The sequence below is a fragment of the Mastigoproctus giganteus genome, chromosome 8 (assembly GCF_048544385.1).
Source record: "Mastigoproctus giganteus isolate SK-2022 chromosome 8, ASM4854438v1, whole genome shotgun sequence".
Classification (NCBI taxonomy): Eukaryota; Metazoa; Arthropoda; class Arachnida; order Uropygi; family Thelyphonidae; genus Mastigoproctus; species Mastigoproctus giganteus.
Genome location: NC_143582.1, coordinates 201,388,984 through 201,415,204, shown reverse-complemented (window position 1 = coordinate 201,415,204; position 26,221 = coordinate 201,388,984). Strand labels below are relative to the sequence as shown.

General features: G+C 36.9%; 1 protein-coding gene across 1 annotated transcript in view; it reads left to right on the top strand.

The window, feature by feature from the left end:
- Positions 1–5,491: 5,491 nt before the first annotated feature.
- LOC150082180 (cyclin-dependent kinase inhibitor 1-like) overlaps positions 5,492–26,221 on the top strand; it is a 43,310-nt gene continuing 22,580 nt past the window's right edge. Inside the window, exon 1 of the mRNA XM_090380032.1 lies at positions 5,492–6,132. Coding sequence (XP_090236158.1) covers positions 5,649–6,132 — 484 coding nt within the window. The 5' untranslated portion in view covers positions 5,492–5,648. The remainder of the gene's footprint in view (positions 6,133–26,221) is intronic.

Here is a 26,221-nt window from a genome sequence, read left to right as displayed (position 1 = left end):
AAGATGACAAACATCAGGATTAAATGAACTCTAAAAATATTTTTAAAAAAACGAGGACAGACAGAACGCACCCTGAAGAAACAAAAATCGGGACATATCTAAGACCAATCTATAGAAAGCCAGTCAATATAATTTTTACCTACCTGGATTTTCTTGGAGATCCTAATATTTTTAACGGCAATATTATTTCATGAAAAGTGCATAAACAGGTATAAAATTTTGTTTTGCTTGAAGTAAAATTAGCGATCATTTAAATTTAAGAAACACATCCCTTTCCATACACCCGAGAATAACCTCATGTACCCACGTGTATAATATCTATACATTGTGTGTTCTCTGCTCAGTTTGCCTGCTTTGCTGGACTAAAAACCCGAGTTTTCAAGTGAAAAACTTTGTTAACCTCTCCTGAGATTGACAAACTAAAACACTGAGTATCATTGAGGGAAAAAAAAGCAAACCAAGAGTTCCTCGCTTCATTGATGGGATTCGAACCCAGAGACTCTTTTGATCCAGTGTGGGAAAGAACGGTGATTATAACAACTGCGCTACCCACAGACACTCACATTTTAAATAAGAAAACATTCACCACTAAAATAAAAATTCATTTTAAGAAGTAGAGTTGATTACAAAAGGGGGAAAAGAAAATGGAAATCACTAGGAGTCAGTTCGGGACTGTAGAAATGCTGATAGAGAAGTTCCCAACACAAATCCTTAATACTCTCTTAGGCTGCACTCTATTATTCATTCTTGCGGTAGGGGTATTCTACGTCTCAGTAGGCCAGGCCGTTTTCTGCGAATTAAGTCCCTAATAAGGTGCAGTATTTAAAAGGTATCTGCAATTTTAAATGCAGAATATCACGACGAAAACCTGCTGAAAATCCAGCCTTAAACTTCGCTGTTATTGTTGTAGGTGTGGTTGAACCAGGACACTTCCATTATAGTGATGCATGTTTAGATTCGGGTTGAAAGTGGCAGACCCAACTCATCCCAGGACCCCATTTCTGGTAATGCAGAGTTTGAAAATTCGTTCATGTTTTTCACTGGGCCTGGATTTTTCAAATTATAATACTCCAGGCGAGTCAACTTATGATCAGTTGATACTTGTAGAATCGCTTCCAGTATAGACTTCCATTGGATTTTGCCCTTCTGTCCCGTTTACGTCCAAAGAAAATATTATTTCCAAATTGGTACGATGTAAAAGAATTTAAAAAATTTAAAACAAATGGCAGTGGCAGAACTTCAAGAGTTTTGAGTATTGACTTATTTCATTAACATAAAAACCAGACGCCATCTCTCAGGGGAGGAAAAATATAATTACAATATTATTACCGAGACTGTTTCGTGTTGTGAGGGGTGCCAGTTTGCATTCCAGGTAATTAAGACTTTACACGGTAATACCTTTTGCTCAGGATTTCTTCATTTTAATGAGCTTTTATGTCAGGATGACCAACAAGTCCAGTACTTAAAAATGTCCCGCATTCTGTGCATTGATCATTGTCAACAAGATGATATTCTTTGTTAAATGTCCATTCTGTCTAAAAACTTATTTATACATATACGGTGCAGTCTGATATGAATTGATTCTGTAGACTAGTTATCAGACTAAGGTTCACTTCGACTCACCTTAACTATTACCATAGACACTTGGGTTTATACGTTTCAAGTCTGTAATCCTCACCGCTAGTACTGGTGCTAAAATCGCTGTTCTTCCTCACCGTGTGGAAAAGAAGTAAATTCGATTTCTGTCGAGAGAGGGGGAACGTTGATGAGTTTTTTCACACCATGACAGAGTTAGTTGGTCTCGATTTGCATGGTTTTCCTCCAATACAATCTACTTCAGCATCGAGCCAACCAACCACTGAACACATGCAAATTACAGACGCGATATATCGTCTCCTCATGGCCTTAACTTCATCCTCCTTCATTCTATTTATAACGTGGTCCAAACAACTCTATTAAGCGATAATTGGTACTCTGATTCTGCGCAAATATTTTCTCTGGCTCTATTTTTCCGTTTCAGTTTGATATAAGTAATTTTAACTTATTACAACCCCTGTCATTGCAATTTTTGTATTTGTTGTTAAGCACAATTTGTCCCCATGATGCACAAGGTGGATAACATAGGAGTACATCTGAGATGTTCTGTATAAATGCAGGAATCCTGATGCGCAAAAAGAAATCTGGAAGCAACAAACTATACCTGGCTTCGAATTTCTCCCAACAGTTTAAGCATCATTCGTACCGAGATTAGTTTTCGCTTCTAAAGTTCATTTCGGTGGATAAACTTCGGGCAACCACCCACTCACAGCCTTTAGAAGATCCATGTTACCACATGGGTCAATTTCCGAAGTAGTTCGCTGTTTACCCACACTTACTTAGGGGAGCAACACAGCGCATTCTACATCATGAAGGTTTAGAGTTCTTTCAGTGTTGCCTCCTCTAGAAATCCATTGCAGAGTGCAAAACCATTCCCCTTCTCCTTTTACCCTGGATATTTTGAAAATCGTTGCATAGTTGTGAATTCTCAAGAAGAAGATGAGATGATGTCTGCGCGTACCTTCAAAAGTTCGAACATTATACAATACCATTAAAAGAACTGCTATTCCTTAAGTAAAAGCCAAGTTTTGTTTGAATTCTAGAACCACGTGTACATTTTATGTGATATGTAATATTTTATAGCCTAAAAGAAACAAATATTAATATGTATATCGAATAGAAAGTGGTGTAGAAAATAAAAAAATAGAAAAAACAATTTCTGAGTCAATTTTTAAAGGAATATTTTGTCGTGATAAATATTTCAAGATAATTATTTTAGAAAGAAGTGTAGGTGTGTATTTTAACGTCTACCGAACACTGACATCAGCCCTTTAGAATGAAAGGAATCTGAGTGTCCTCGTAACCTCATAAAAGGAGTTGACCCGTTTTCCCACCTGTTGTGCCTTGTCAGATCCTGCATGTAATAGTAAATATATCTAAATATAACAGGCAGTTTCAGGAAAATAGAGATGTAGATGTAGAAAATGCAGATGTATAAGCTCGTCAGCGATGCCTATCTTCAAGACTATTTCCGAGAAGGGCGAGAACTCTCGAGTGAATAATTTAAAACAACCAATTAGTAAATGTGATTTATTTTTCTTGAAAATAAAACGGGTTGTAGATAAAAAGGGTTCACGTGATACTCGTGGACTTGTTATAATAGATTTTGGGTTATAGTAGTATTAGTATAAGTAGTAAACGATACAAGAAAACCAAGCTTTCGCAGTAACACACACACACAAAAAAAAAACTTCCCACATCACCTATTCATCCCCTCCACTTGTCTGGTTCTACCTTTTATATTCAAAATACCGACTTCCACAACGACAGATGGAAGTTTGTTCCAAGCTGGCTGAAGGAAAACTTCCTCACATCTATTCCGCAGTAATCCTTCTTCAATTTGAATTTATGCTCCTCCCTCATGTGTGCAGTCTGAGCAAAAGGAAGGATTCCACCGGGATTGAGTTTATTCAATCCATTGAAAGCCTTTTAAACATCTCAATGAGATCTCCTCACAGTTGTCTAGACCCCAGACGCTGCAATTTGTAGGAGTAAAACCTTTCTTGGTAAGTGCACCTTTTGTTTCCTTCACCAATCTCATTGCCCTTCTCTGCACCCGTTCCAGCAGCCCCACATTCTCCCCGAAATGAGGCCTCCAAACCTGTACTCAAGGTGTAGTTTAACCATTGTCTTGTACAACGAGATAATCACTTCCTGATAGCAAAATTCCTGTATATAATGCAAACCCCCTCATGAACTGTCCTGGAAGCCCGTGTACTGCACAGCTGGTACATTAATCTCGGATTACTTCTACCCATATGCGGTACCCTGCATTTGTCAATGTTAACCATCAATTGCATTTCTCAGCCCCATCTGCCTAACTTTTCTAGATCCTGTTGCAGCAGCATACCGTCATTAGCTACCCTGCCAACAGCACTGAACCCTTGGAGAACTCCACTAATAACATTAATCCGCGAAGAGCAGTATCCATCGATTACCACTTTCTGTCTTCTCCCACTCAACTACCCTTTTATCCATTGTAGCAACTTGCCCTTAATGCCGTACCTCTCCAATTTGCGCAGCAGTCTTCCATGTTCAACAGTATCCAAAGCTTTTCTGATTTCCAGGTATATGTATCCAATTTATTTTTTGATCCACTTCCTTTGAGACTGCATCGTAGTATCCAATCAAATTGGCCAGACAAGACCTCCCCTTAACAAATCCATCCTGCGACTGCTTAGGAATACATTCGCTCATCTCCAGTCCGTAGGGATCTCTCTCTGGATCAAAGGATGCTCATCTTGTGCTGCGGCTAAAGATTCGATTTCCTCTTTTGCTTCCTTCCTTCTGTGCTATAACTAGATAGATCTCATCTACCCAAACACCTACCTGATCTACAATAAATGTAACAGTGACTGTTAAATGATTCCAGTAACTGTGATTTAAAAACGGCGCTGAAGTTTCAAAAGTCACAGTTATATTGAGCCTAAGAATGAAAGTTTTTTTTTAAGAAAATCAAAATCGAAATCCAGACGTTGGAAAAAAATTTAAAGGCATTAACAACCCCTTTGTTAAAAAGAAATAGTAAAAGCGTTTTCTAAATACTTTTAGAATCAAAAGATTAAATCATTTTCCTTCGACCAGGTGTCACTTTTAAGTATGATTGCTTCTCCTCCTCCTCCTCCCTGTGTTTCACCTCAAAACAAAATAAACCCGCACTAAATTACACGCTTTGAGTGTTCAAACGAAACAAAGTATTACCTAAGTGTCGTGATAGGTTTTTTGCTTTTGCTTCTCTTAGTATCGATCAGCTGCTACAACGTACTTCTTTCTCCAAGAGCATGTTGCAAACGCTGATGCAGCCATTAACGTAATTTATCAATGTTCAGTTCGCCCTTGAAGACAGCGAAAGGTGACTCATCTTACAACAACAAGTTTCTTCCTTACAGAAACCCCCCAACCGAAATTTCAATGTTTACAACATCGTACTTGTTCAAGAAAGAGCAGGAATCGGGTTACAGTCGCATTTAGCTTGATTGTCGCAACCCCCCCTCCCATAGCCCTTACCAAAAAGGGGCGAGATAAAAAAAAGAAAAAGAAAAAAAACGAAATTAAAAAAGCAGACGAAAAAATATTGCAACAATAGTGCCACCTTTATGTAAGTCTGCGTCCGAGGCTGCGCTAAACTTCTTTAAAGGGGAGTATAATTAAAAGTGAAGAGCTGTGCGCCGAAACACCCCTAATTGCAAATGTGTTCATGACGCCATCTCTGCAGCTAACAGAATACATCGAGTGGTGAGTGTACGCCAAGCGAGAGGTCAGTAACAAGGCAAAGAACTCGGTGCACGGAGTTAGGCATCGCAGTCGACCAATGGGGGACCTCCGACGCGATCACGTGACGGTGACGTACCTCCCCTTCCGCTAGTGTATCCACTGTGAACTGCCAGAAGGTGAAACGTGTACGACACACCTGTGGCCTCGGAGAGCTGATGCGGCGTGGCAATTTGTTTACTTTTACGTCCGACTTTCCGGAGTATAACTGATCCACCGAATTTATCCCGATACGGAGCTGCCCGTAAAGTGTCCGACACCCCCGCACTATCATCAGCATCATGAGTACGAGTGGTGTCGCCTGCTCGTGGCCGGGCCTCACTCAAATGTCCAACACGTCCCTCAATCTATCTCGCGTACGTCGCTCGCTGTTCGGACCTGTCGATCACGATTTAAATAGGCGATTCGTCCATCAGGAGATGAACGCGTTGGACGACAGAGATGCCAAAAGATGGAATTTTGATTTCAAGAAAGAAATGCCTCTCGAAGGTCGCTACGACTGGCAAGCCGAGTACGATAAGAGTCTTCGACATCCTCTGCTCGACGAGGTTGCCGTTCGAGAAGCTGACGCAAGCGATGCGGTAAATGAGACGCATCCGTCCGCGGACAGTTGCTTTTCTCCTTGCGCGTCTCCTTCGGAAGCTGAGGAGCGGATACAGAGTACCAGCGTTGAAGATGACGAAGGAACCACATTGATGAATTATAGAGAGTCTGGTAGTAATGGAATGTCATCTCGAGGATCGCGAAGGCAGACACAACTGACTGGTAATCGAGATTTATTATTCTTAGTGGTTCATTACATAAAAACAAAATATAAAGTTAGAAACTATGTAAATTATTAGAATATTTGAATATTTTATTAATATATTTTATAATAACCATTAAAATATATACGCCGAATAATTTTCCATTGATTTAAAATTCCACTAACCATTTCTTTGGAATGTTATTGATTTATTTCGTTCGAGTAGTCCTGAGGAGCATGCGTACCATTTCGCTGGAATAATATTGATTTATTTAATGCGAGTAGTCCTGAGGAGCATGCGTACCAGGCAGTCGTAATAATACAAAGAAATATAAAGCTAAGTAAATTATTATATTTGAATATTTTATTAATACGTTTTACAGGAATCATTAAAATACATATGCTGAACAATTTTCCATTGATTTAAAATTTCACTAATCAATTCTCTTGAATGTTATTGATTTATTTCGTTCGAGTAGTCCTGAGGAGCATGCGTACCAGACAATCTAAATCAAAAGCGAGAAAATGAAACATATCTTGGTGTATATCTCCGTTTAAATCAAAATAAAAACTTTAAATCAAAATTTTAGCTCTTAAAGATTGTATTGTCCTCAGCTAAATACCCAAGTATATATTTCTAACTTGAGATGAAGTTTTTAAATTTTAGCTAACGTTCGTACAGTCTGTCAGCTTTGGAATTATAATTCGAATTTCACTTGTATCGCCGTTTGTCCTGTTTAGACAAGTAGAGATAGATTCCTGGCAAACAGAGAAAGATAACTTATCAGCTAAAAGGAAAAGATAACATATTTAGTGTTTATAGTTTAAACAAACAATTTATTCTCTTAACCTGACCCTAGCTAATTCATCTCCTCTTTAACAGCACTCAACGAAATCTAATGGGTGCCATATTTATGTCTTCTACCCATCGCCCCATACAACTATATTTTCAGTAATGCGACTCATAATATGTAGTTTTAATTGCCATTGTGTTCTCTTTTCGTTTTTTTTGCAACTCTTATTCAATTACATCAACTAACCAGCCTCCGTTTATCGTTCCTGTTCTCTAGAACCACCTTCCTTCTTATTATTGAAATCAGTTCGAGATATGAACAGTACCATATCCACTATTTCTTCTTCTATCTTCACAATCCTAAACTCATCTACAGATTGGATGGTTTAGGAGTTTAATTTCAAGAACCTTTGGTACTCTATAACCTATGGTACTCTATAATCTTGATTTCTATATCCCTCTCTACAAAATTACCCTACATCCATTGAAAGACGATATTATAATCTAGTTGAAGAAGGATGTTACGTGGTGGTTTTCCATGGAATCTAAATCTCAATAATGGCAACTCTTATACCACGTGAATATTAAGATAGATTATTTAGCTGTTAACTAAATGGCTATACATTAAGTAACGTTTTGGGAACCTTGCCAGAACTCATCCCCAGACCATTCAGAGGCTGTTGCCAGCCTCCTGCTTGCCGAATGTCTCAATTGTCAATTCAAATGTCTCAGAAAACGTGCAGTCGGAATCGAGACATTCGGCAAGAAATCTAGGCGATATTATTTTTCGTACTGGAAAGTTCCTAACTTTTTTACATTCATATATGCGAGATCAAATCCCAGCTGGTGTAATATAAAGAAGTGTTCAGTTCACCTTTCTTTATTACGCCAAACAAGAACGAGAATTTTATCATATTCCTCACTGCATGAGAATAAGAAAGTGTTAAATTACACCAGCTGAGTATCGAGAAAGTAAAGTCTAAGTGTACATCAGATGTCATCGCGATTTATGAAACGTTAAATGAATATAAGCTCCGGTTCTTCCTTATTTGTTTTCAATTAGAGTACAGCGTTTGTTTTCGTCTTTCCTCAAGCTTGCTATAAAATACGCTGAGTCACTTTATTAGTTACACCTACTTTTGTACGAGTATCTCGGAAAATGCAACCCTGTTGGGATTTTCACGTATGAGAATCTCTGTGTCGACATTGGTCAAACATTCAAATAACGTCCAATGGAAGGCGATTCTGTGGTCGGAAAAATCTTGTTAATAATAGAGGCTAGTACTGTCTGTCAAATAATAACCCAGTGGTAATCAAAGAGGAATCTCAGAAATCACAACTCCTTGTACCTTGTCGTGAGTGAAGTGTTGCAGTCGACAACCAAACCAGGTTTCATTCGTGTCAGCAGAAAATAAGGTATGGTTGCATCGGGTTCATGCACACCAACACCGGACAGTGGAGGATTGGGAAATGGTTGTCTGGTCTGACCAGGATAGGATGAAGATAGCATAAGAATGGGTGCTACGTTGACATCATGGACCCATCCTGCCAGGTGTCAATGATGCAGGCTGGTTGTGGAGGTGTAATGGTGTTGGAAGTGGTTTCGTGGTGCTGCCCATGGATCCTCTTGATATTGGTGACGAAATATTTGGATTCTAGAAGTGATCTATAGATTGTTTCCGACCAGGAGCATTTCTGCAGTGTATGTGTCTGCTAATCGGTTCTTCCAAGAGGATAATGCGCCATGTCACATGACCAGACTTTTACAGAACTGATTCCAGGAACATGAGACCGAATTCGGCCTACTCCGACGGCTTCCCAGTCATCAAACCTCAATGCAGTTGAGCACCTGCAGGATGAAGTGGAACGAGCTCTTCGGATTAGAGATCCTCGACTATAACAAGCAATTGAGTCGTCCAGCATTCCAATGGCCTTGCTCTCGACACCTGGAAGCGTCCATGCCACGAACGACGAATTCAGACTATCCTGAGAGCTAAAGGACGATCAACTGGCTATTAAATAGGTGTATCTAATAAAGTGGCCACTCAGTCTATGTTTAAATGCATAACCTTTTACTTTCTTTTAACTCCTATTTTGTATTGACTGATTCAGTAACAAATTCAGATCGATTACAAAACAGTCTTTTTGAAGAAATTTCTATTTATAGATGGTAGATCTTAGGAACAAGAATTATTCCATTTTTTATGGCAAAAAAATGGCAAATTCGAGCTATTTAAAAATAGTGTGAGGGCTTTGATAGTTAAGACGAATATTCCAACCAACGACATAAAGAAATTTTCTTAGAATCATATGATTCATCTCAATTATCTAAACACGGTTTCAATCTATTTTTGTATAGATTGAATTGCCATTAAAAATTAGCAGAATTCTCAATCTTAAGATTGAGAATTATTCTAAAAGAATTTCGAACAATACACGTATTAGGAAGGGGTTCTTTTAGTTGGACGCGGCATAGATGAGGTTAAATTAGGTTAATCTAACCTGCATCTCATTTTTTTTTTAATTTTCAGCGTCTTCCGCCATTAAGCGATATATTATTAATACATCACAAATATTTTCCATTCGTTCATTGAAGGAATGGAAGACTGAGTCTCCTAGAATCTATGTTTGCATTTCTATTTTCGGATTTCCGTTAATGGTAACCCTAAGATGTCAGCGACTGAGCAGTACATCAAAGTTATATTTGCTACCCTATTAAATTTATTTATTTATTTTATTTTTGTTTTTTTAGTATCCTTACGTAGTTCGTGGCGCATCGAATAGTAGGTGTAGTCTAAGTTTAAATGGAGACGTTTCCTGTCCATCATACAGTTCGTTGCTGATGCATTAGAGATCTAATTTAATACACAATGTTATTGTGAATTAATTTTGCTTAATTATCCCACGTTTGGTTCTATTCAAATGAATTAGATGGTACAGACATTGTGGCTCCTGCTAAATTATTCCAAACGCAGCCTCTTAGATAAATTAAATAATTAACCTTAAGACCCAACAAGCCACGCACATTACTTTCATTAACTGCAAATCAATAGGGAGTGCTTTTCCAACTACAAACTTTATACTAAAGTAGTTTTATGTTTTCGTTCTGAGAAAGAGAGATTAATCAGCATAAATCAAAGTTATGTTGATTTATCTCTCTACAACGAAATACGTTCAACCAAAAATCTTCCAAGTACATACGTTATGTTCTTCAGATAACCTCATAAGTCTTATTTTTGTCCTTTTAAATACCAAAATAACATCTATATTCATAATGCATCCGAGAACCAAGCAGAAATTGTTGTTGTATTAGGGTTTTAGAACCTTTTTGTAAATTGCGTGCGTTCTAAGGTCGATTTTCTGTTTGCTGGATGAAAAATGCCAGTTTCCGGGAGAAAAAACCACGCTACTCTCGTCTGAGACCGACTAACTTAGCCACGTTGTGAAAAAGACCCATAAAAATTCCTCACGTCTTCGATAGAACTCGAACTCGGGTGTTTTCCACCCGATGTGGGAGGACGCTGATTCTAACCAACTGTGTTACCCACGAGGGCCAGACCGAAATCGCAGTTAAAATTTTCAAGTCCGAAAGAAACAACCTACAAAACGAAAAAGAATTTAGGAGGAAAATATTTTAAATTTAAATTGAAAAAACAAATAGAAAAACACGACAGTAAATAACGGAGTTTTCCTTCTCTTAATTTTTCTTTCGAAATAAACGTCTGAATTTTTCATAAATAAATCGAAGTATATGTATTTGTTATTCATCCGAAGCACATTTAAAAACAGCACCATTAAAAAAACTAAAATATTTTCCACTCCTCTCGCGCATCTTTAAGATTTCTTACATTGCATCTTCACTACATCCATCGTAATGAGAAAATGCAAAAAATATAAAATGGTTTTATAATAGATTATTATTCAAATTAAGGAGTAATTGCTATATTTGTCATCGAGAAATTTTTTCTTTATCTTACAGCACATTTATATACGTTCTCAGTTTCACAAGTAAATCATCATTCAATCCATGCATTATTAAAATATTCTAATACCATGGTAACTTCTTTCGAAGTCACCAAGGTAAAATTTCAAATGCATTCACAATAATAGTCATTATGTTCTGGTTACCCATCAAATGTTTACCATCTTTTTCGGTATGCAGAAATGTGATTAATGAGCAGTAGTGAAAAATAAGACTTATAACCATTGAAAACACAAAGGTTTTCACCTAAGATGTAAAAATTAACAACGAAATCTGGTATAATCGTATAACCAAAAATATTGCAGTAGGAAGAAAACGCTAATCAATGTCCTCCCCACATCGGATGGAAAAGACCTGAGTTTGGATCCCATCAATGATGTGAGGTTTCTAGGTATTTTTTCACATCGTGGCCGAGTTATTCGGTCTCAGGGGAGAAATAGCATGGTTTTTCAATGCTGGAAACTTTGGTTTTTCATCCAGCAGATCGACTACAGAGAACTTGCAATTTACAGACATATACGGCGAAATATGGCTTAAGTTGCCGATGCCCCTAAAATCCTTCAACAACCAACCGGAAAGGGACGTTGGGTTTTTATTTAAAAATCCAGATCAAGTAGCTTAATTTTCCCTGATATATAATAATCCTCTTCTATTAGACCATCTAATTCACCTTTTAAAAGAATATGGTTCAATTGTGTAGTGATGCAATTATCCCAATTTAAAATTAGATACAAATAAACTTCAGATACGAATAGAATTAACACTATAATTTTTATTAGGAATTTTGAAATGTGTTTTTTGCAACTGCAAACTGTAGAATAAAGGATGACTGGAGGTAATTTCAAATACGAGATATCTTCAAAGAGATCCATGAAAACCACGAGGATTTTGTGTCATAATTTCCATTATTATTAATGTCTCAATGGTAATGGTAAATGATGATCTATCAATGGTATAAATTCAATACTCAATTATTTATGGGCAATGAGCTTACGTTTTAATTAATTCATAAAAACAGGTAAAAAAAATGGTGTCATTCTCCTAGCATAACGGCGATACCTTCTCAGCATTAGGCATGTGAAAGAGCACAAGGGGTGTGGGGGAAAAAATGCAGTGAAAAACCTCCTGGAACCTACCACCGACTAAATCCGGTAAGGAAAAAAATGGGAAATTCCCGCTTGGCTGTCGTGGGAACTGAACCCGTGTGTGGTGGACCCGTTGATCAACTCTGTACGTGTGAATCCTTCGCAAGATTACCTTGAATAATAATTTATTAACTTTAGTAAGTAGTTTATGCGTTAACTTAGGAATGCTTTTATGCTTCAACTAATGCTTTAACTAAGGAATATGCTTCGAATAAGGAATGCTTTTTTGAATGAATAAACAAAATATTAAATTTTGTTTAAAGTGTCCTCTAGTATTTTTGTGATGGAAAGGATTGAAACAACCCAATTAAATATCTGCCCACGTCAGAGTGAACTTCTCCCTTACCATGCGTTGACTTGGTATTGCACTACTAATAAACGGCACCATTGAAAGATTTTAATCTACCGTTTATTTAAAAGCTGAAACACTATGACCTATTACATAATTTCAAAATGAATATGGGATGACTTCGCATAAACGGAACTCGGATTAGCGAAACTCCAATTATCGAATCTCTATCGTATAATGACACTTATTGATTTATCATGTGAAGAGCTGAAAAAACTGGTCACAAAGTTACAGAGAATCAAAAAAATCTGATGGATAAAAATCAATAATCGTATCTAATTCAAATAATTGTCTCATTATGGAAGAGAGGATGCATTCTGCATCCTCTCCCACTCCCCAACACACACACACACACACACAAACAAACAATTTTATTGCTGAATTTTTGCACGAGCATACATTTTGAAACTTGATCAGCACTTGATGATTGGAAAGGTGGTAACAATACAGGAAAATTACTTCATCTGGAACCTCGTGTACAAAAATTCAAAGTTCAACTCTGCTGAACTGAGAACAGATGTACAAGGGTTTAGATCGTGTAATATTTAAAATTTTCTGCACTTTAGCGCGGAAAGTCGTAAATGTTTACATTCTCGGATTTCCCATTATTAACGCTAACTCATGTAATGGTACTCTACTATGCACAGCGATAAGAGATTTCCAATGAAACTTCTACCGCGTCTACGATGCACTTCCGTTTTAGCGAATATATCCCCGTTGACAATCAGTGAGCTGCACACTGATAACGTCTAACTGAATAAAAGGAATAAAAAAGAAAAGGAAAAATGGCACGATATCAACTGCCTTCTCAGTTGGCTTAGTATAATCGTGTGTCAAGGCTTTTATAATGCTAATGGAGCGTTGATTCCTAGAAATTTAAGGTCCACGAGTGCTGCCCATCGAATTCTATACTACTGATTTCCTCTCTCTTTATTTTACTCTGCTTTTCTCCTTTTAATGTAGTCTTCATAAGCCAACTGATCAACAAGTTCGATGGTAGCATCGATGTCCACTTCGAATTTGATCTAACGTGCTGATGACAGAATTATCTTAATCATTTCTTTCAATTTAAAAAATTGGAGTCTGAAGAGCATATTTACCTTGGGGTGTAATCGGTCCCCCTTTTTTTAGAGTATTTTAGAGTTGGTAAGAAAAGATGGATTAACTAACCATAATAACAATCTTTGGTGACATCACCATTTCTTGGGATTTTGGGTTATAACTTCAGTAGAACGTAGTTTATTTTAAAATAATCTTGGAAGAATGAAAGACATATTCCAAGATGAAAATTTTCAGGGGATCGGAGAAGGATCTGCAATTTATGAAAGAGGGGTCGTTATATTATTCTGTCAGTCATCTCTACAAACAGTGAAATTGGAGAGCCAAGTATTAACAGGGCTGAATTTGACATTTCAAATTAGACCATTAATGTAGATTTAGAGAATGCTCAGAGGATTCTGCTTGCAAGCGAGCATCGTCCCAAAAAATAAAATTTGAGGGAGAGATATGGTGTGAGCCTACGTTTTGGGTTGCAGAAGTTAGTTGCTCTGTATATAACTCTGACGGTCATGTTCTATGGTATTCCCTAGCCAGTTTGCTCCGATTTGTAGAACCGGTTGTTAAAATTCTAGAATAACGAACGCTATTGCGATAATAACGTTCCCACTCACTTATCCTAAAGAATTTTTTTGGAAGAATGGATAGTCAAGATACTGCCAAGTTTCCCCTCTTTTTCTCTGCAGAGGCTGACGATTACCTTGGAAGAGAAATGGAGCAAAATATCAGCTACCCTCTATAAGAAAGGATATATTGTCCACAGCTCAAGGAAAATCTTACTTCCTCCATCTAAAATTGAATAACTGGAGCCCTGGCTGAAAAAACTTCAAGAATTCCTCTAGTCTCTGACGATATTTAAACCCAGAAGGAGCCACAAGTGTTGAATCTACTATACTATCACAACATATACAAGATAAACCAAAGAAATCTTAAAAGAACTAATGAAAAATACTTCAGAAAGCAGAAAGATGAGTTCATGAAGAGACATTTTCTCTGTATTCTGACAACTAGACTTCACAACATCAATTGTGATATTCTAATAGTGGTTTCAATATAGATTTCGCTTCTGTTAAGATCGGAATCGAGCAAAAATCAGTACTGAAGATATCATCATCTCTCTCTCGACTTTCATTTACTGGTATTAGGCCACCGTAGCCGAGTGGTCAAATGCTAGGGAGTAGTGGTACACTCGTTTGAGTTGACCAGATTTATAGCCAAAGTACTGCTAAATACGGCGATGCTCTTCTATTCTCTTTATCACGTAAACTCCCGTTACCCTATGTGGTTGTTCGGGAGTATAAGCATAAATTTATTTATACTGTAAACGTTCAGAATCATAGACTGTATTTAAAAAACAAATTCGGTGTTTTCCAACAAAAGCGAAATTGGATTCTTAACCAACAAAGCGCTGTTTGTAGATTGTGGGAGAAAATCTATTGACTGCTTTAATAAATTCTCGCTAGCCGAGAGTCAAACACGAAGATGGGAAAAGGTCAAGCCGTAACGTGCAATATGATTTCCTGTACCCAAATAACCAGGATATTATTGCCAAATGGAGATTGGCAATGATATCCTGGAATGCGGATAGCCTTCTCTCAACGTGCGAAAGAGTAGCAGATAGCAATTTTTTTTTTTTTTTTTTTTACACAGGGCTCGCTTTTGTTAAAAGCTTAGTAGTGCACACTTCCTTTTTAAAAAAATTGCAATTTTTTATTCAGTATATAAGTGAAATATTTTCATAACGGTTATTATTATGGCATTTTTCAATCCCATTATTATTTCGAGTAAAAATTGTTGTATCAAAGGTGGGTCAGAGCTCCATCATTCCAACCCTGTATATTAAATTAAGCTATTTGTTATTATCTTACTTCACACAAATCTTAATAAATACAGTTTGTCAAGCCCTCGTGGATAGCACAGTTCATAGGATCGCCATCCTCCCCACACCGGGTGGAAAAGACTTGAGTTTGAGTTCTGTCGATGACGGGAGGAACTTTTAAGGGCCTTTTTCACAACGTGGCCGAGTTAGTCGGTCTCAGGAAAGGATGGTTCTCTCTTCGGAAACTTGGGTTTTTTATCTAGAAAATCGACCACAGAACACACGCAATTTACAAACAATATACACGGAAAATATGGATTTAGTCGCTGATGCTCCTAAAACTCTACAACAACAACAACAACAGCTACCTGAAATTTTCAGAACTTTGCAAAAAGTATTTTAAACAAAACAGCGTGATTAAAGAAAACATTGAAATCCATTTTCAGGATATTATATAAATTTCATAAAACGGCAGACAGTCCCTCAGATTCAGGGCCCAATAATTACAGAATTCAATAAATATTTTTTAACTTGGCAATGCACATTTTTTAAAATAAATTAGATGTGTTCCTTTCTTCTCAAATCACCGCGATATTCTTTCGTATAAGATCAATATTCCTCTATCTAGGCCTAGTGTAACTCCTGATTGAACTCCCTGAGGAAACATATGCTGCTCTCAGCAACAAATCACATTCTACTTCTCTTCACCTACATAGTAAAGAGGTCTCGAAGCTTCAAGTTTTCTGGTGGTGCCATTTTATAAGAAAGAATAATTTTGATTCAGCTTTATAATTGCCAATTTGCTTAATCAATACTTTTTAAAAGACGTTGGAGTCGATAGTCGTTGATAAATTTAATGCCTTCATCTCCGAGACTCCGTTTTCTGAAGATTATCATAATTTTACTCAGTTCTGGTCCGGTAAATCTCATGAAGCTTGAGTTTGATCTCTAAAATGCCCTCTAACGTTACACGTAGTGAATTGGAAAAAGCATTTGGATTAATTCTAACCTTCTTAGCTTTACTTTGGTGTTGTGGGAAAATGCGCTCTCTGGTTGATAAATTACGTTAATTTATTGATTGTAAAATTGATTGCTCACTGATTGTAAAAAAACAAAATATCTTACCGACTCCTCTCTATGGTAGAATGTCCCTCAAGGATCATCTCTGGACCCACTGTTATTTTACATCGTCTTTAATGACATTTCTGAAATTTTTATGAATCCTGTCATACAGCTATTAACTTATGCTATGATCTAAAAATCTACAGATCGCTTGATTCGCAGTTGTTCAACTGTTGGAAAGTCACTGGAGGACCTGACCATCTGGATTAACAACATTACGTAAAACACAGTTCTAGTGCACGATGGGCACCATTCGAATACCTGGTCTCTCTGAATATAAGGATCTAGGTGTAGTCTTTAATCATTCTAACCAATACGATGTTCAAAAAACTATTTACAAAAGGATATGCAAACAGCTTGAGCTTGTTGAAAGTATCAACAGGGATCTCTCTGGGCCGATCTAATTTCAAGAATTTATGAACAGTCAGTCTAGAAATTGGTCTGAACAACTTTGGCCACATATGATAGAGAGATTTAAAGAACTGAAGGTCGAAAAGAATCGATTCCAATTATAAATACACCTTGGTGTTGCGAATCAGAGGCGAACAGGAAACAACTACAAATCCGTGATTGAAGTTGACAGATGGGGTGGGTTACTTTTGATTAGGATCCAAGCATTTTAAGACATGAACGCATTAATGAAAAACTTACCATCTGTGCTGAAGAATTCATAACTTGAAGTCATGCAGAAAAGAAGAAGAAGAAAAAGGGAAAAAAACTGAGAGAAAAAGAGAATTTCTCACCTTTAATACGATTCGAATTCAGACCATTACTGTAGATGGTTACTGGAAAAAAACGTGAATGAAGACCCTTAGATGTCAAACTGGATTTTGTTCCCCGATGAGGCTTTGTTCTGTCTGACTTAGAACGTAAACTCCCAGAATGCTCGTCTATGGTTATGAAAAAATCCCGATGTTGGACATGAAACTCGCTCCCCCTTGTAAAGATATTGTATGCAATGTCCTAATTCAAAATTGTTGAGTTCACTTTTTTCACGCAAACCATAACCTCTCAGCGGTACATCGACATAGTCCCAGGAAGTCCTGGATGGAGATTGTTACACTTTAACAATCTCCTCCACACTGAGGAGGAGATTATTAAAGTGTGGTTTCAGCAAGGTAGCGCAACAAGTTACACTTCATGTACATCTATGGGCGAGCTGTCCCTCGAAAGGAATACGGCCATCACTCAATCCAGATTTGTCACGATTAGACTTGTTGCGGAGAAAGGTCAGAAACAATGCCTATAACAATAATTCACGTGCTGTGGAAAGAATGAAAAGCAACATACCAATATCACTCCTAACACGCTGCCTGCAGCATGCTACCCTCTCCTAAGACTGATTAACTCAGCCACGTTGTGAAAAAGTCCCATAAAAATTCCTCGTATCATTATCGGGATTCGAATTTAGGTCTTATCCACCCGATGTGGAGTATTGGCGATAATACCAACTGTGCTACCCACGAGGGTCTTATGACATGCGGACGAACAGACAGACAAGGTGAAGACAATAGCCTAATTACACATACACGCTAACTCGCCTAAAAAATAAATAATTTGTTTGATTTCTATTGATCGGATTTTGATGAAATTTGGGAAGGTTCAACTGATCGTTATAAAAGAGCCAAATTTAAAATCTTATGGAAATCCATCCAGTAAGTGCCGAGTTATTGCATGCAGACGGACGGACAAATAAATAATAATTGTGGGATTTCTATTGGTCCGATTTTAATAAAATATCGGATAGATCGACAAATCTTTCTAAAAGATTAAAATATAAAATTATGTAAAAAAATTATTCAATAGGAGTCGAGTTATATCGTGCGGACGGACATGGCGAAGACAATAAGCTCTTTAAGCATATACGCTAACATCAGAAAAGAAAAAAAAAGAATGGTACTTTCTGTTCTTCTCAAACATGGCGTTCGCTGACGATGTAGCGCGCTGATTCCACGCTCAGTTTATGCGAAGAATGTTGCCTGAAAGAAAGGTCAGAAAACAGGTAACAATTATAGCGATTATTTGTTCTTAATAGAAGACAAGAAGATAGCAGACACTTTTGTCCTCAAAACTTTCAGCAATGTCGTTGCACACCAGTGAAGCATAACGTTACGCCACTCCTTCACTTCCTTTCATTTCTGCCTTTTCTCTACGGTAACATTTCTTAACTCATGCATTACTCGTCATTCCAAACGAACCGAGACGAAAGGCTGAATGCGCTTTTCTCAAGGCGTTCGAAACATTTTCTCCAGCTGTTGCCAACCTGTTTGCTCCTTGCAGTCAAAAAATAAATACGGAACAACATAATAATAATTAAATTTAAGTAATTTGACAAACTCTGTCGATTTTCTGTTTGCTGGATGAAAAACCCTGGTTTTTGGGAGAAAAAAACCACGCTACTCTCGCCTGAGACCAACTAACACAGCCTTGTTATGAAAAAAGCCATAAAAGTTCCTCACCTCATAAACAGAACTCGACTCGGGTCTTTTCCACCCGGTGTTGGGAGGACAGCGCCAACTGTGCTACCCCCAGGGCTTGTATTAGAATGGTGAATGTTATGGAGAATAATGAGCAACAGTCTTTTAATATTTAATTAATTTTTTCTTTTTTCAGGAACAGATCAATGTTTTGTTTATTAAGTGCGGCAGGTGTGTACTGAAAATGTTGTTGTCCCAGCAATGGGGTGTGACATTGGACTGATCAGTCCAAGGCTGTTTTAGGCATTTGTACTGTATAAAGACCTTGGGGAGGAAAAGGGGGTGGGCCTCAGTATTCTGCGATCCCCGTTGTTGGTAATGGCATTAGAACAATGTGTTTGTCTGTGCAAAAGAGAAAATTAATGCAAATGGAATCGCACCACTAGCTATGCGAAAAGGGTTGACACCCTGCATTCATCAGCTTTGGGTGGGGACATTTCGAATGACCCCTGCGTGTTTACCAACAGCAAAAATAAATGGGGCAGCAACGCCCCCAAAACGAGTCGAACAAGATTCTCGGAAAAACAATTCTGTAGCTATCGGGCTTCTTTACAGCTTGGAATACACATTGTTTCAGCATGTGTGAGAGCTTTTACTACTGAATCCGAACTGGCTTTCTGAGAGATGTTGGGTAACTCAGATACAAAGAAAAGCTGAAAGTAAAAATAAATATTGGTATACTAAAACTGAAAGTATGACTGTACCCTTCGAGGTAGGGGATACACCCTACATACCCTTTAGAGTGTCCCTCATATACCCTCGCTTGAAAATCAGAAAAGTGTGACATTGGACTGATGCCATTACCAACAACGGGAACCTCAGAATACTGAGGCCCATCCCCTTTTTCTCCCCAAGGTACAATACAGTACAAACAGTTTGGACTGATCAGGCCAATGAACTGTTAATGTGGAACATTTTTCGAATTATTGCTTTTCATCCCTGCTATAAGTGTTGTCCAACAACATTCCAGTGATAGGGGTATATACCCCCATACCCTTTTTATTTTTTAAGTGGGAATAATGAAGGAACCGTTCGTGTGGCTCATTTTCGAAATTATCATATTTTCAATGTTTTTTTTAAGTTACAATCATTGTAGCTTAAAGTTCTTGCAGTTCTTGTATAACCACGTATATTATATCATTTTATAATTATATATTATATATTATATCATTTTATAATTATATATCATTAAAGAAAATTGTTTCTTTTTATAAATTTTCATAATCGGAAGTTCAATAAAAACTAACGGAAGTGGTTCTAGAATGCACGTACTGCGCATGCTCGCGATCCACCAATAAAATCTTAACGGTTTAACTTTTCTTGTTTTATAAAGAATTTCTCATTTAATTTCTTATTTAATGAAATTTTTATATTATAGAAAATATAGATTGTTTAAATATATATTTCGCGAGCTTTAAATTCTTTAACGCCTTTAATTCTTTTATTTTTCCTGGCCATTATCTTGTCTTTGATTATGCATCGCATGAGAACAGGTTAAATGTGAATTAAATTGTATTTTAACAACAAGAAACCTGTTTAATTAGCATAAACTAATTTGTTGTATCTGAATCATTTATACGAAAGTTTATTTTACTTTCATTTCTTGTTTTCGTTTCTTTGAAGAGCTTTTCTCGTAATCTGTGTTTCTATTTAGGAAAAACAATGAAACAAAAACATATTTCAACAACTAGTTAACTATTTCCTGATTTTGGAATCTATTACTGTTTTTGTTTTAGATTTCTGTTTGTAAATTCAAAATCAGTAGCTATATTTCATCTTAAAGATGCGCAATTTTACAACTTTATTTCTTTAACAAGTAAATCTGGAAACAAAGTATTCGAATGTTGCATCTTTTCAAATTTTATTATTTATTTATTTATTAAAGTCAATTGATTTACAGCAGGACTTTTCTTAATTTATAAAAAAATTTCATTAATTTTTAGGGATATTTTTAAAATTTCCACATTTTCAACAGTATGAATCAGTTTATTTTATTTAATTAATTTATTTATTTATTTCTAAACAAGGATTTTGTCCTCTCAACACCTCGGAGGGTATGCAACTATCTATTTTTACAATCGTTATTTTTTAGGCAACGTAAAAGAAGTTTAAAGTAAGATAGTTCCTTTACAGATACAAAGTGCAGTTATATAATAAAATTATACGAAATTTAATCTTGAATTTACATATTAATTTACAACCGATGTTATGCATACCAAACTGATGCATTAATAAATAATAATTTATGTTAAAATCACATTTATTTAGGAATACATTTGCAATATGCATCAAATATCAAAAGTTACACTAGATATAAATTTGCACAGCAGCTAAGCAAAGATCAGGGGCTAAGAACTGAAAATACAACCCACTTATAAATCATTTCAGATAATCAAAAAATGCGTGTTCAAATACTTAATTAGGAACAAAAACATAAAAATAAAGATGTCCTTGATTTAGCACTAAGTATTTAAATATAAGTATCTTACAGCAGTACCAAAATTATGGCCCCTGCATGTCCTCCTTAGCATGTTTCGTAATAGAATACAGATTTACCAGCTTGGGACATTGGATGTTTTTCACGAGCCCTGCCCTTTGTAAAATTTATGACCTAAGACGGACTGTGGCGCCTTTCGTTAGGTCTAACAGATCAAAAGCGTAATAGAATCACAATCCACTCGTAGAACCGAAAAGCAAAATTAATCGCCTGTTAAAAATAAAAAAATTCACGTTCACAGGATCAAGATAAAGACTAAAATAAATTGTGGAAGGTAACATCATACGTCTCTAAAGTTTTTTTTTACTCTATTTCAGTCAGTTGTTTCTGAGTAGTCCTAGATGGTTATTTTCAGCTGTTCAACATATAACACCTTTTAGATAAGAAACTGCATTTGTTTTTCCTATACAGTACTTCCAAATACAACAACATCGTGATAACATTAGAGAAATCATTCCACTTTGTTTCTGGACATATATTAAGTAGTCACAGTCTTATGAATATAGATTACTCCTATCGGTTTTCAATATTAACGATTATAATGCCCTTCCCCGTTCGTGTTGACTTCTACTGTATACTTCGTGAACATCTTGTAATCATATCCAAGACCAAATATCCATGAACAAAATGCTGATTCGTTACGATAACCTGCTCGTATATTCAGTCGGTTAAGGGAAGACAAGTTACTGAAAATGGGAAATTTCGCCTCTAGTTCAACACTTCAAATAGGGATGTTCAAAAGCATTTTGCGTATGTGGGGTTTTCCTATGAGACCCTCCAGGTGTTTGAACAGGTTGGCATAGTCAGAATTCGTGAAGCTGCGATGGTATACCTGGATAATTGTTGATATTGCACGAGGTCCTGTGAGTGTACTGGACAGCACAACACACCCACAGACGTCACGTCATATGCTGGAGCAACCAAATTAACATCTGGGAATAAAGACCGAATAATAAGACAAGTCCGAGTTCAGTTTTAACAAAACTACTCAAAATGTCATTTTGCCATTTCTCCAAAATGTCCCTCTGTTCCAACAGACCAATCCTCGACGCTATATCCCTAATTTTTTCAGACAATTTCTGTACCGTTTCTATGCGTCTCTTCCCTGCTAGGTGCCCTGAACTTTTCTCCTATCATATGTATGTCTTCTCTTTGTCTACGTTTACTGCCATTTTGTCTTGTTCCAGACAATGCAACAGCAACTTAGAACCATGTCTCAAGCAATCCAAAAAGAAATGGTTTTAAGGGAATACGCAGGCATTGAGAGATATTCGTATGATATCAGCACCTTTTTGACTGTATGTCAAGAAGCATAATGGCTAGTATCACTGTTGCGGGGGGGGGGGGGGGAATAGTATTCATGTCTTGTACTGATCTAACGATCCCAGTCTTCCTAGCGGTTAGTACGGTCATTACAAACTGAGATCTAAACCCTATAGAGAGGACAAAGGGTCTTTACAACACCGTGGCCAAGTTAGCCGGTCTGTTAAAGGGTTGCACGATTCATTCTCTCTTCCAGGAATTCGGCTTTCTCATCAGCAACACAGACAAATCAACCACAAAGTTCACGTAACTTATAACTTATAAACACAATACCAATCACCTCTGGCGCAAATTGACAGCAAACCACTAATACAAGATCATTAACACAGTTATTATATATATATATATGATTTATTCATACCTATTCGTTTCTGACAATATTGTTGTCATTCAGACCTCTGAAAGAGTTATTTTAACTTATTACAACTTACTCAAACATTTTATATCATTTTTATGGTAATAACCGTTAATTTTACTTCTCTTTTACGATTTTATATTGTCCCTTTGACCTGGAAAGTTATTTTACGTGCAGTTCTCGGCAATGGTTGCAGTGGGTGTCAAAAACGAAGCTAAATATGAAAAGTTGATATTCAAATTGTTAAAAATACCAGCGATATTTTATAATTTCTTGAATATAGCTAAGTTGTTGTTGTAGGGTTTTAGGAACATCAGCGCCTAAGGCCATATTTCTCCGTGTATACTGTCTGTGAATTGTGGATTCTGTGGTCGATTTTCTGTTTGCTGTTCGAAAAATCCGAGTTTCCGGAAGAAAAAACCATGCCACCCTCTCCTGAGACCGACTAACTCAGCCACGTTGTGAAAAAGACTCATAAAAATTCCTCTCAAATTAAGTGGGGGATTCAAACTCGGGTCTTTTCCATCCAGTGTGGGTAGAATGGTGATCCTACCAACTGTGCTACCCACGAGCGCAATTTGTTAAGAAATGTTTCTTTACATCATATTATGAATAAACTGCAAACATGGTGGAAGGTTGAACTCGCAAAACATGCTGAAATTAATGAGCAATATATATGTAAATCTATTCTCACAAAAAAACTTATCACTGCAAGGTACTGATGTAGTTCTCTTACAGTAGAAACGTATCCCTTCTTAATTTTTTGGTTATCCAAATCAGCTGCCGTTTCATTTCAGAAAGGATTTTTTTTTTTTCCACATGTGCGTGTACGTTTTATGTTGAGAATGCAATGTTAGTTTGTTTTTTTTTCTCTCTCTCTCTCTCTCTCTTTCTTTCTTTTCACGTATAAAATATCTTTTTTCCACGCACTTGTTTAACTCGGGGTGTACGTGATCATCTGTGCCCTTCCGGCTATCCCATCTGCTAAACTTTTTCTTTCTTCGCGCAATTTCTCGGAAAGAAGTAAGGAAACAGTCTAGAAGAGTTACTGAAGAGGAAAATGACGCAGGTGATTTCTCAAATGCCAGGTGTAGGATATCCGGTAGATGTATATTAAAACCGAAACTAAAAAAGCAATTTTTAACTTTCCGTACGTGTTTATGTCAACTTCTTATTTCCAAAGACTTTAAGCCTAAAAATAACCTCTCTTCAAAGAGGTTCTTGTGTTAAAAAAAGATCCAGAAAACAGTTTACGATAAAAGCTCAACATCTGTAAGCAAAAAATCAAAATATGTAGGAACACGACCACGATATTAAATCTATAAACAAATGATTCGGGTTCGAAACTTATCGATAACAAGAGGAGCGCATTAGACCCTTTCTAGTTGAAAGCTGACTGATCTCGTTTGTCCCTTAAACCATCTTTAATTGGCTTTTCTTTTCTTTTTTCGAAATAATGACCTTTACCACAAAACACAATCGTATAATTCAATGTGACATCGACCAAGATATCTTTAAACTTTCAACCTTAGTCATGCGGGTGTTACGCAAGCCTGTTCAAAGTATTTATTTAAAAATAACTTTGTACTTGTCTCATTAAAATGAGTCTCTAAATTTCTCTCTTTTATTTTACTTTATTCCTTTTTATCTCAATAAATCTTGTTACTACGATCGTGCAACTATTAAGTAATTAAACAACCGGTAGAATAATTATCATAATATGAGTGTTTAATTGGCTATTAGTGAAGTTATCTCCTCGTTCTTGGCAGCACGAAACTCCCCTCATCAAAAGTGGTTCACAACTCACTTTTCCTACTGACGAAACTATTAGTAGTTTTTTGTGTAGTGGGGTGGGATGTTATTCTTCAAAGAAATCGAGATATTTATGGGCATGTATCTGTGACAGAGTGAAGGAGTGTTTCAATAAGTTTAGAGGATTATTTCTCTCCTCTTTTTCACTCTAACACTCTCACTTGGACGCGGTGTCATTAGCCCGGCTACCCCTCCACGAATCCTCTCCGCTTTTACATTTTTCATGACCATTATCGCAGCTGAGCAGCTGCAGGCTTTTGCCAACCTCCTAATCTGCTCAACCTGCCTCCAAGTCACTCCGGACGGTGGATTTTTACGATGCGGACATTTATTTCTCCCCCCCTCCACCTCCCTTCAGTTTCGTTTAAGTATTAAAGATATCCTACAGCTGCAGGATATCGATTAGTCATGATACAAATACTAAACCTAATCAGATTTTCTTTTTAACTTCCGCTAAATTAAAAATGCATAAAAAAAAATCGAGGAAATTTATTAAACTTTTTTTAAATCCAATCGGATATTTTTATTTTCTAAACCCTTCATTCGATCGATTATAAGTCAATTCATTTGCTACAATAAATAAATCTGTCTTCGTTAATTAATCGCATAAATGCGACGTTCTGGTGAAATTTAAAGCGCAAAAGGAGATTGTCAGCTCAATATGGCCTCGGTAGATACTCGGCTGCATGAAGTGCACGTGCATCGTACGTTATACAGCGTGTATTCGAGTGTCCCCTGCAGTGTCCGATACAGGATGTTAACAAAGGAAGGATGATGACTTTGTCAATGAATATCCCGGCAACAAACTTCGGCTACGACTTCTAATGGCCAGGATGCTTTTTGGATGGATCCGGGATATGACACATACACATATGTAGAGGTGTCATCCCCCGTCACATCCTGGCTAAGTCGGTTACTTTAGTGCCAAGGCTATCCACTTCCATAATTTATGCTTACCAAAACATGCACCGAGTGACTTACACTGACATCTCTAGCAAACCAGACAAACAAATCGGAATTAAACTACTAACGGATAAACAAAAAAAGCTTCACAACAGTGGCCTTCCTTTTGGTATACTACAAGGAGGCTTTACTTTACATCCTTGATATTATTTATTGCTTATATACGATTATTTTTATTATGGAAGTCTTTCGCGACTAATCGCGATAGGAAATTGTGTACGCCATTTCAGTGGTGACTGGATATAAAGGGCTGTTAGTTTTACTATTAGGTCAAATGACTCGAGGAAGCGGACTTTATGCATAGCCCAAATAAAATATATATTTAATGGAAAGCCTTCCTCATTCATTTTACTCAATCCCTTCGGTGCCCTATTCCCCTCAATCAAATCTCCCCTTATGCGTCTGTGTCTTTTATT